A 12,390-nucleotide genomic window follows, 5' to 3' on the forward strand; every position below is an offset into this window, starting at 1 on the left:
CACATTAGGAGCACCTTCCTAATATTGAGTTGCACCCCCTTTTGCCCCCAGAACTGCCTCAATTCGTCGGGTCATGGATTCTACAAGGTGTCGAAAGCGTTCCACAGGAATACTGGCCCATGTTGACTCCAATGCTTCCCACAGTAGTGTCAAGTTGGCTGAATAACCTTTAAGTGGTGGACCATTCTTGGAACACACAGTAAACKGTTGAGCATGAAAAACCCAGCAGCGTTGCAGTTCTTGACACACTCAAACCGGTGTGCCTAGCACCTACTACCATACCCCGTTTTAAAGGCCCTTAAATCTTGTATCTTGCCCATTCACCCTCTGAATGGCAYACATACACAATCCATGTCTTAATTGTCTCAAGGCTTAAAAATCCTTCTTTAAACTGTCTTCTCCCCTTCATCAACACTGATTGAAGGGGATTGACATCAATAAGGGATCGTAGCTTTCACCTGGTCAGTCTGTCATGGAAAGAGCAGGTGTTCCTAATGTTTTGTACACTCAGTGTACATGTTAAGGTAAGTGATAAAAAATGACATCTGTCTCACCTTTGATCTCCACTGATAGAAGGCTCTCTCCATAGAACATTGCTCCAGAGCTTGTATGCTGCAGTTGCTTGACTGGTTCCCCTACTGACGTCAAATTCCATTGTTTCAGAACGCCAAACATCCAGAACTTTCAAAAGTACTTCACAAACCGTTTGTTTAAAATTAATATTGTTACTTTTTTTTGCGATAATATGTTCATAAATAGACTGGAAAACAATAATATGGTACCAAGTGAAGGGTTTCCTTCTCCGTGACCCCTTGTTTCATATACACCCTTTAACACCACTGATGAGTTTGTGGTTTGAACTCAAACAAATGCTTACACACCGAGACACACACGCACATTATAATAATGTTGCATCTATTATAAAGCATGTAAAGATACACATTCTATCAAATCTTTAAAGAAAATGTGTATTTTACGAAAGGATAAAAGGAACATTGCATTTTTTTATAGTGTTCTGAATATTTATTCATAAACAGAAGAATGTGCTTTAAAAAATTGTATTACAGATAGGTTTACCATAGATTGCAGACAAAATGTCCTAAATGTAGAATAAAGGTTGTTTTCTTTATATCATGGGAAAAAGTGTATGTTAAGCACTACTTTGGTTTTGGGGGATTTATTTTGTTATGAAGGACAGTAAACACATGAGCAAAGCAAACTAGCAGTTTATTTACTATCTGTAAACTCAACCACAAAGTAATATCATGAAGGACAACTCTACAGATACAGACACCATGTACAACCAATTTGAAAGAAGAAGAAGATCACACGGGTCAAGTAACTTAAAAATGTAAGGTCAAACACAAGGTATGTGAGTATAGCTAAATATATATTCTAGAATATAGGCAGATAGCCTATATTTTGCCTTCACCTCACTTGCTCACATTGTATATAGACTTATTTTTCTACTGTATTATTGACTGTATGTTAGTTTTACTCCATGTGTAACTCTGTGTTGTTGTATGTGTCGAACTGCTTTGCTTTATCTTGGCCAGGTCGCAATTGTAAATGAGAACTTGTTCTCAACTTGCCTACCTGGTTAAATAAAGGTTAAATAAATAAAAACACAAGGGGCCTAGAGCACCAAGACATACGTACTGTATGATCTACACACACCTTATAAAGTGCAAAACTAATGAAGCCACTGATGATAAGTGAATACCAGAAAACCAATGGTGGTGATGAGATAAAGGCAAAAGTAAGCCTGGTCAATTTGTCGGCCCACTCTCTCCCAGTACCCAGGCTTTTTCTTGTCACATCTCACGCTAGCAAAAAACCATTTCTGCCGTATGTTCCGCACCTCTAGGATCCGCTGCAGTAGGCGGGGGTTGCTCAGCCAGTCTCCATTTAGTTCCTTGTTTGGAATGTCCTCAACCTTCACCAGGCTGATCTCAGCATCTCTCTGAGACTCTAGGAAGAAAATGGGAGGTTTTGTAGCAAGTATTAGAAACATAAGGAAAGATCTTGAGTATCATGAACAATCCCCTTCCTCCCCTCCTAGAATCAACGTGGCGTTTACCCAAGAATGAACACTCTTATGAGGATGACAAAAGAACGAGAGATTTCACCTCTTTGGCAGTCGGTCTCTTCCGGAGTCTCCCCACAGGTCTTAGAAGAGGTCTGGATGTCGTGATCAACCCTGCTGTCCATATCAATCAGGAAGCTCACCAGCATGGTCTCCAGGAGACTGAGGCCCGTGAGGGCAAAGATTACGATGCAGTAAAGAGCTGGAGATGGAGGGCAAATGACGTGAAGAGGAGATGAAGACTTCACATTGTACATTTCCTATCCTTAATAACAAAAGTGCATGTTTAATGTGGGCTTGTGTTTAACAGTGTTACATGATACTGTGCACAGCGGGCTTATGTTATCATAAACTGATAGAGATGTGTTCCTATAATGACGTAACTGCTTGACATGTTCTTTTTATCAACCAAATGTCAACTGTGGCCCCAGATGACCAGACTTGACCATTTACGGTACAAAATAACATGAAGTGCTAACAGCTTAGCCATAATCAAAAAGTTAATTAGAAAACATTAGCCTTGCAAAACTGTTTTAGCTTAGCTAGCATCTATTTGTCACTGTCCACTGTTGTGCTATCACAGACTGGAACATGTTCCGGGATTCTTCCGATGGCATTGAGGAGTACACCACATCAGTCACTGGCTTTATCAATAAGTGCATCAAGGACATTGTTCACACAGTGACTGTACAGACATACCCCAACCAGAAGCCATGGATTACAGGCAACATTCGCACTGAGCTAAAGGGTAGAGCTGCCGCTTTCAAGGTGCGGGATTCTAACCCGGAAGCTTATAAGAAATCCTGCTATGCCCTCCGACGAACCATCAAACAGGCAAAGCGTCAATACAGGGCTAAGACTGAATCGTACTACACCGGCTCCGACGCTCGTCTTATGTGGCAGGGCTTGCAAACTATTACAGACTACAAAGGGAAGCACAGCCGCSAGCTGCCCAGTGACATGAGCCTACCAGACGAGCTAAATCACTTCTATGCTCGCTTCGAGGCAAGCAACACTGGGGCATGCATGAGAGCATCAGCTGTTCCGGACGACTGTGTGATCACGCTCTCCGTAGCCGACGTGAGTAAGACCTTTAAACAGGTCAACATTCACAAGGCCGCAGGGCCAGACGGATTACAGGGACGTATGCTCCGGGCTGTGCTGACCAACTGGCAAGTGTCTTCACTGACATTTTCAACATGTCCCTGATTGAGTCTGTAATACCAACATGTTTCACGCAGACCACCATAGTCCCTGTGCCCAAGAACATGAAGGCAACCTGATTAARTGATTACAGACCCGTAGCACTCACGTCCATAGCTATGAAGTGCTTTGATAGGCTGGTAATGGCTCACATCAACACCATTATCCCAGAAACCCTAGACCCACTCCAATTTGCATACCGCCCAAACAGATTATGCAATCTCTATTGCACTCCACACTGCCCTGTCCCACCTGGACAAAAGGAACACCTATGTGAGAATGCTATTCATTGACTACAGCTCAGTGTTCAACACCATAGTACCCTCAAAGCTCATCACTAAGCTAAGGATCCTGGGACTAAACACTTCACTCTGCAACTGGATCCTGGACTTCCTGACGGGCCGCCCCCAGGTGGTGAGGGTAGGTAGCAACACATCTCCCGCGCTGATCCTCAACACTGGAACCCCCCAGGGGTGCGTGCTCAGTCCCCTCCTGTACTCCATGTTCACCCACGACTGCATGGCCAGGCACGACTCCAACACCATCATTAAGTTTGCAGACGACACAACAGTGGTAGGCCTGATCACCGACAACGACGAGACAGCCTATAGGGAGAAGGTCAGAGACCTGGCCGGATGGTGCCAGAATAACAACCTATCCCTCAACGTAACCAAGACTAAGGAGATGATTGTGGACTACAGGAAAAGGAGGACCGAGCACGCCCCCATTTCATTGATGGGGCTGTAGTGGAGCAGGTTGAGAGCTTCAAGTTCCTAGAACGGTCCAAACAAACAAACTAGAACGGTCCAAACACACCAAGACAGTCGTGAAGAGGGTACGACAAAGCCTATTCCCCCTCAGGAAACTAAACAGATTTGGCATGGGTCCTCAGATCCTCAAAAGGTTCTACAGCTGCAACATCAAGAGCATCTTGACTGGTTGCATCACTGCCTGGTACAGCAATTGCTCTGCCTCCGACCGCAAGGCACTACAGAGGGTAGTGCATACGGCCCAGTACATCACTGGGGATAAGCTTCCTGCCATCCTGGACCTCTACACCAGGCGGTGTCAGAGGAAGACCCAAAAAATTGTCAAAGACCCCAGCCACCCCAGTCATAGACTGTTCTCTCTACTACCGCATGGCAAGCGGTCCCGAGTGTCAAGTCTAGGACAAAGGCTTCTCAACAGTTTTACCCCCAAGCCATAAGATTCCTGAAAGGTAACCAAATGGCTACCGGACTATTGCATTGTGAGCCCCCCCCCCCCCCCCCCCCACCCCTCTTTTACGCTGCTGCTACTCTGTTTATCATATATGCATAGTCACTTTAACTATACATTCATGTACATACTACCTCAATTGGCCAGACCAACCAGTGCCCCCGCACATTGGCTAACCGAGTCATCTGCATTGTGTCCCGCCACCCACCACCCGCCAACCCCTCTTTTACGCTACTGCTACTCTCTGTTTATCATATATGCATAGTCACTTTAACTATATCTACATGTACATACTACCTCAGTCAGCCCGACTAACCGGTGTCTGTATGTAGCCTCGCTACTTTTATAGCCTCACTACTGTATACAGCCTTGCTACTGTCTTTTTACTGTTGTTTTTATTTCTTTACTTACCTATTGTTCACCTAATACCTTTTTTGCGCTGTTGGTTAGAGCCTGTAAGTAATCATTTCCCTGTAAGGTCTACACCTGTTGTATTCGCGCACGTGACAAATAAACTTTGATTTGATTTGGAGAGGTAGATATGGATTGAGATTTGACATGGTATGATTGGTAGTTAATATTATTACCTATGAGTGGCAGGTCATCTGCWGTTGAAGGCAGGATGTCATTGAGAATCAGCAGTAAGACAGAGATGGACAAGAGTATGGTCACTTTGTAGCCCAGCTTTTCCCCCTTGGCCTCATCAATGAAAAAGGAGGCCAAGTCCAGGATGAGGAAAAATAAGAGTGGTAGTAGGAGGTTGATCACATATAAAAGGGGTCTTCTTCGTATGCTGATCTGTGAGGGAAATAGTAACTTACTGGACTTAACATTGTTTTTTGAGAATGATCAAATACCATGAGAGAACACATTCCTGTTCAAGTTCTTGCTCTCTCTGATTTGCATACCTTGTAGACCAGCTTGTCCCAAACAATGTTGTTGTCGTAGATGAGCTTTTCCATGGACAACCTAATGCCCAGGAAGTCCCATTCCCCCAATGTAACCATGACCTTCTCGGAAAATTGGCTCATGATAATGCTGTTGGAGAAGGGCCCCAACTTTATACCTATCAGTAAAAAGATTAAAGAAAATCTATTATACCTCGTGTGTGTGTGTGTGCGTGTGCGTGCGTGTGCGTGTGTGCGTGCGTGTGTGTACCTTTAAGCATAAAGGAAATAAAGGTAATGCTGCAGTTCTGGGTGTCAAAGGGGAACTTAAATAGATTCATCTTGCAGGTGGTGGTCAACCGGCGGCTTTCTGTCACATAGGCCATGCCAGAGTGGGCCACCTCTGTGTAGGGGCTCAATGTGATACTGCCTGTATCAGAAATGCTGAGGGTGCAGACAACAGTGTATCAGTATTCAGCTACAGTTAGAGTTGACTTATTTTAAAGAGACATACTGTCGTTAAATAATGATTTCTTTGCTAACATTACATCATGGAGCAACAGATTTAGTTTAACTTCACCTGGCATTAGATGTCAGACTGCAGGTCAGGCCCATTGTGTTTTTCATTAAAAGCAAACAAGGCGTCGCTCCCCCTAGCTGAGTAAACCCAACTCTGTCCATATGCAGTATACATCTCTATGGAGTTGAGTTGCGATGGGTGTCGGCGGAGTGTACCACCGGCTACATTGAGTTGCTATCAGTCGATACTGTGGTCCTTTCTTTGTTTGCTGAAATCCATACTTTTTAATATAACTCATCAAATACAACCATCTTTCTCCTTTCTGTTGCTCTAAGATGGCGACGCAGTGCAAATGCCCATGTGCAATCAATTGAATCTCAGCCTACGATTAAAGTTTAATGAAAAATGATGGATTTCAGCAAACAAAGAAAGGACCACAGTTACACAGGACAAACATAGGTACACAGTAAGGGTTTAACAATTGACATTTTTACAAGTATCGTCTGATAGCGACTCGATGTAGTCATAGGACACTCCAGATATGTATGGACTGAAATGACAATGAGACATATTTACTGTTTTTAAGATGCTTATGAAGAGAGCAGATTCCAGTAGGAAACACATCCGTTCTAATTACTAGGAGTGAAAACAGCCTTTTCATAAAAGTACCTGTAATCTATGGTATATCTTGTCCCTGAAACAGTGTGCTAAACACACACAGAAAAATGGGGTTCTCACACCCAATGCTAATGCCCATTGTTAAGGATGTTTTGGATGTGTTATTGAACCTCTTGTCAAACATGCACCATCATCGACATTGACATTCACTAGAGTACTCTACTCTACACTTCGATTACTTTTTACATCATGGCATTGTAAGCATGTGCAAATGATTTCAATCATTTCAACATCCCTATGATGAATGGTACTCACTCCTCTAAGATCATTACATCTGGTATCCACAGCATGTCTCTGGGAACTGCTACGCTCTCAATCCCACACCAGTCATTGGGTTCCCACGATATCAGTTCATTCTCCCAGCCCTGTAAAAAGACATGGGAGTGAAGAGGCTCATGGGTGAATAAAACCACAATCTATTTTTGAGTCATTACAGACCAAGGTCAAAACTAAACCTATGTGTTTTTATTAAAACATGATATAACACTGCAGTGAATGGATGGTGTTATTGGTCAAGAGTGTAATTGAGTCATGAGGAACCAATGACATTCATATCGATGATGAATGGTTCTTGTGTCTGATTAGGCAGGTTGAGTATTCACTATCAAATATGAGGAGAGCAAGAGGTCAAATGAGATGAAGACATTCACAGCCTTTTAGAGATGGATTGACGTTATATCAATATAATCTATAGTTACTGGGCAATTCCATGGAAAGGAATTATGCTGAGGCTCATATTTTTCGCTTTAAAATCTATTCCAAACAAAAACCAATGATCGCAAAGTTAAACAAACCATACAACTCTATGTTAAAAGTAGTCCTTGTGCAATCCCCCCCCCCCCCAAAATAAAAATAATAATAATCGAATGTGTCATCCAGACAGACAATCAAAGTAGATCGCTGTCCATGGTGCTGAAGTTGCAACATGTCTATGCAGCTGCATGCCTATCGAATCGATGATAGGCTTTCTATGGTGCCAGGGCTTTGCTTTAGCTAATGGATAAATGTTGATTAGTAGGTCTGTTTGGTCGCAATTTTCTCAGGTTAAGCCTAACATTTCAAGAAGCTATACACTGTGTCACAATGCTGCATTTTTAGACCGCTGGCTGATGGCAATAATGGATTTACTTTTTGAGTAATTAAAGTTGGGAATTCAAACATTGCAGATTATTATTATTTTGTATCGAACATTAATTTGACAATCAGCTACCAATGGATTTGGTAGCTGTCCTGTATAGGCTATCTGAACCTGCATTACATGAGCCGTCCTCGCGCTTTCTCCCAGCTTGGATAAAAAGTTGTTGTTTGTAAAAACCAGTCTATTAATGCCAAATAATACAGTCAGTCCACCCTCAAAACACTAGCTTACTAGAGATTGTTTCATTATGCAGTGTACTATCAATAGCTACAGTATATACTGTCTTTAGCTGCTATTTATTAAAACAAATCTGAAATCCTCCTTTTTTTGTGTGCAAATTTGTGTCCACGGCTTGTAGGGTCTGAGTTGCGGGCCAGCCTGTTTTCTATACTGTGTATTGCCAACCCATACAGTCTTTCCACATACATTTTGCATTGTATGTCCGTTGCACTGCAAACAATTGAAATATAGTCTTGATTCTTGAATGATGCATGCCAAGATATAGCAGAGACAAGAGACTGTTAATATTGCAACCACACAACTCAAACACCTGTTTAAAAAAAARAATGGATTAAATGTACTTACCATTGAGATCATCACATGGGAGGTGAAGGTTTGGGACTTCTCATTCTGCAAACAATCCGAAATGAAAGGATGTCACAGAGACAACACTGGATGGAGTGTGTGGTAGTGCATGCAGTACATATTGTGTATTTACTTACACAGATATCATTCAGTGCACTGTATTACAAAGTGCTGAAATCAGTTTAGTACTAGTCACTTTAACATACAGGACAACCAGTTAAATGTAACTAAATGTAATCAAAAATGTAATCCATGGAATCCCCAAAAGTAATAATTTATCATGAGAGAGCTATAAACAATAACTAGTAATGCTGCATACTCGAAGAAAGGTTACAATCTCACCTTTCTGGTAAAAATAGTTATACATTGCTGAGGTGTAGCCACTTTTGAGGACACAAGCTCAAGTACACAGTACAAATATGATAAAAATKTGAAATATTTTATATGATGTATTTCCTATTCAACAAAACTGTATGAATAAGGCTCAAAATGACATATGCTTTCTAAATATAGTGTGATAAAATTACAAAAGGGCTAACTATAAGATTTCACCTTCCTTATAACTGTAAAATACATATTTGTATATTTAGTGTTAGAGAAAATGTGCATATTTTCTAAAGGTCTCTTGATCAAAACGTTTGCCCCCATCGCTGTGAATGTCTCACAGAGCTCTATCTTGGCTTCCTGAACTCATTAGGAACTCGCCTTTCATCTCAAATATATTGTCCATGACAAGCAGAAAGTGTTTTTTTGTTTAAAATCTGTGAATTGTTTTAAATGAATGACTATAAATTGATCACCAAATGTGCTACAGTGATGAAACCACTCTCTTCTGCTGCGCTACGATGTAAGGATTGCAGGCATGTGCTTTGTCAGTGGCTGTGACACGAGGTTCGGCTAGGAGTTGATGGACAGTCGGAAGAGCGAATTAAATGGTAGGAGGGACATCCCAGCTTCAAGTGGTTTCAGATTTCACATCCTACTTCACACAGGCAAAAATTATATAGATCCAGGGCTCCCGCTCAATGCAAGCCATTTTCGGTCTACGTTGTCCACAGATCGTTTTATAAGCAAAAATGTCGGTCTGAACTGGTACCAGAACCATGCAGGTCCCCTAAACAGGGGACCTTAGATGTTTATTAACATACAGGACAAAGGATGCATGAATGTATCAGTCAGTGATCAATCCACAAGGAATATCAAACAACAGACAGTATTGAAAGTTCGATCTGAATCTGTAAACTACAGGGAGCTAAAAACACTTACCACATCCAAAATACCATATAGATAAGTGTCCACCATAACCGGCGTAGGTGTTGTCCAGTTCCACACCGGCCGCACATTTGATAAACTCTCACTTTTCTGTGACAGACCCAGGTGATCTAGAAGACGATGATAGGAACAATTGCTCATACTTGAGACGCCACCTGCTAAGGAGATGAGGTCCCATATTAGACATTATGCTGGTACCATAATAATGGCAAACAGGACAGGTTAACTTCCTCTCATCAACCAAGTGTAGACTGTGCAACTCACGACTGTGCAAGGCATTAGCTCTGGGAGCTAACGTATGTCTACAGGTCTCAAGCAAGGTTACTCATCATGCGGAAAATGGCTAATTGTACCACCTTGAGAACTCACCCATCAGAGCCAGTGAATACAGAAGCCACAGAGCGATCATCATTGCTGTGTGTGCAGGCTCACAGAGTGGTGTCCAAGTGGCAGGGCTGCGTTTTTTATTTGTGTGTGAGAGTATTGCTAGTGCGCATGACTCAGTCAACACCATCATTTTTCATTACTTTTGTCAGGGGAACAGAGTAATAAAACAATATCCATTCTGGTTAAAATGTGTAGTTCCGCCTATTGCCTAGGGGTAAAGCTCCAGTACTGAACGACAAAGATTGGATTCAGTGGACTGATGGTGAGTGTCTGCTCCTAACCTAGAGCTGAGATGAGCAGCTTGTGGTCAGTAGCCTCATCTCACCTCATGTTTAACACCACTGCGTTTGTGGTTTGATATAAGAGAGAAGAATATGTGCTTTAGAAAAATTGTATTACAGAGAAGTTTACTAACCCATAGATTGCAGACAAACTGTCCTAAATGTATAATAAAGGTTGTTTTCTTTATATCACAGGAAAAAGTATATGTTAAGCACTACTTGGGTCAAATCGTCTGCCCACTCTTTCCCCTTACCCAGGCTTCTTCTTGTCACATCGGCCAATTTCCAACCTTCCATTCTTCAGCAAAATTCTGGAGAAATTGGTTTTCAAACAGAAAAATAATTGTTTAAGTTGAAAAAAAAATCCAGTCTGGTTTTCGTGCCCGCCACAGCACAGAGACAGCCTTAGTTAAAGTGGTAAATGGTCTTAGAGCCAATACAGATGCTAAACAGCTCTCTGTCCTTTATTAAGTGCTGCATTTGACCCTATTGACCATGATGTCCTTCTGGACAGACTGGAGAGGTGTGTTGGCCTCTGGTCCAGTTCTAAATTGGTTTAGGACCGGTCAAGAGTTGTTTTGTCACCCTTGTTGAACATAACTCAGTGAAAATAGATATCACGTGCCTTTCCACAAGGTTCGATTTTGGGTCCGGTTTATATACTGTATGTTACACCTTGGCAGAGTTGTCAGAAAGCACAGCATTTATTTGTACTGCTATGCAGAATATTCACAACTTTACATTTCCATGTCACCAGATGATTTTAGCTCCACATATATTATTAGACTGTATTAGTTAGTGATTTAAATACTTGGATGGCTCACAACTTCCTCCAGCTAAATTAAGACAAGGTACTTATTATTGGAGCCAAAGCACAGAGAGAGAATCTGGCTGCATTTTAATTCACGGGCAGAAAAGATAAATCACCAGGTAAAAAGCCTAGGTGTCATTTCAGATTCTGAACTCAATTTCAAATCACACATTGGGAATGAGACCAAAATTGCTTTTTACCACCTGAGGAACATTGCCAAGGTGCGGCCGTTTCTATCTCAGGCTGACACAGAGAGACTCCTCCATGCTTTTACTACAAGCAGGCTTGACTACTGTTGATCCTCTTTAATGCTCTCCTGTCTGGTCTACCCAAGAAAGCCATTGGTCAACTGCAAAACATACAGAATGCTGCAGCACGGGTACTGTCCAAGACCAGACGGAGAGCACACATTACTCTGGTTTTAAAGTCTATGCACTGGCTGCCTGTGAGTTTTAGAATTAGTTTTAAGTTTCTTCTATTGTTTTTTTTAATCAATCCACGATTGTGCACCCCAATACATAAGACATGCTTTTGAGTTATGTCCCACATAGGTCCTCTGGCACTGGCCTTTTAACTATCCCAAAGCCTAAGGACTAAGAAGCATGAAGAGGCAGCCTTTAGTTACTATGCCCCCAGCCTCTGGAATAGCCTGCCAGAGAACATGAGGGGGGCTGAAACTGTGTAAATATTTAACAGAGATCTTAAAACACATTTTTTTAGCTTTGTTTTTCCCTTAAGGTACTTTTTCAGTCATTCCRTTTTTATTGTTATTCTTTAGTTTTTTTTATCCTCTTATGTTCCTTTTTTTTTTATTCATTTATTTATATTTCGGTTTTAACCTGTGAAGCGCATTGCGTTGCATTCATGTATGAAATGTTCGATATAAATGCAGCTTTGATTTGATCTCACGTTAGCAAAGAACCATTTCTGCCGTACTGTACGTTATGCACATCCAGGATCCGCTGCAGCAGGCGGGGGTTTCCTTCAAGGTCCTTCTTGTTTGTAATGTCCTCAACCTTCACCAGACTGATCTCAGCATCTCTCTCAGGTACTAGAAAGAAAATGGGAGGTTTTGCAGAAAGTATTGCAAACACAAGGAATTTTTTAGTTGACAAGACAAAAAAAAAACACAAACCAACAGACATTACACAAATATACATTTATTCCCCCACCCTCTCGACCTGCTTACTGAAGTACATATAAAGTAATGATTTTATACTGCTAAGAGTTGTAGTCCATATATGGGTATTTCTATAAATAACGGGGACAATGTGTGACATTGGGAACAACATTTGAAAATGGTTTGAAACAAAAATGATTTACA

The 12,390-nt window shown here is 41.6% G+C and overlaps 1 protein-coding gene across 1 annotated transcript; it reads right to left on the reverse strand.

Annotated features, from left to right (window-relative positions):
* Positions 1-1,283: 1,283 nt before the first annotated feature.
* LOC111960184 (5-hydroxytryptamine receptor 3A-like) lies at positions 1,284-9,996 on the reverse strand. Its single transcript, XM_023982079.2, has 9 exons — positions 9,957-9,996; positions 9,582-9,742; positions 8,316-8,387; positions 6,848-6,957; positions 5,666-5,838; positions 5,416-5,573; positions 5,095-5,305; positions 2,130-2,288; positions 1,284-1,971 (listed from the first exon to the last, which is right to left on the reverse strand). Exons 1-9 carry the CDS (start codon positions 9,994-9,996, stop codon positions 1,694-1,696), a joined length of 1,362 nt encoding a protein of 453 aa, XP_023837847.2. The 3' UTR covers positions 1,284-1,693.
* Between the last annotated feature and the right edge of the window lie 2,394 nt (positions 9,997-12,390).

The sequence above is a fragment of the Salvelinus sp. IW2-2015 genome, linkage group LG37, assembly GCF_002910315.2.
Source record: "Salvelinus sp. IW2-2015 linkage group LG37, ASM291031v2, whole genome shotgun sequence".
NCBI classification, from domain to species: Eukaryota; Metazoa; Chordata; class Actinopteri; order Salmoniformes; family Salmonidae; genus Salvelinus; species Salvelinus sp. IW2-2015.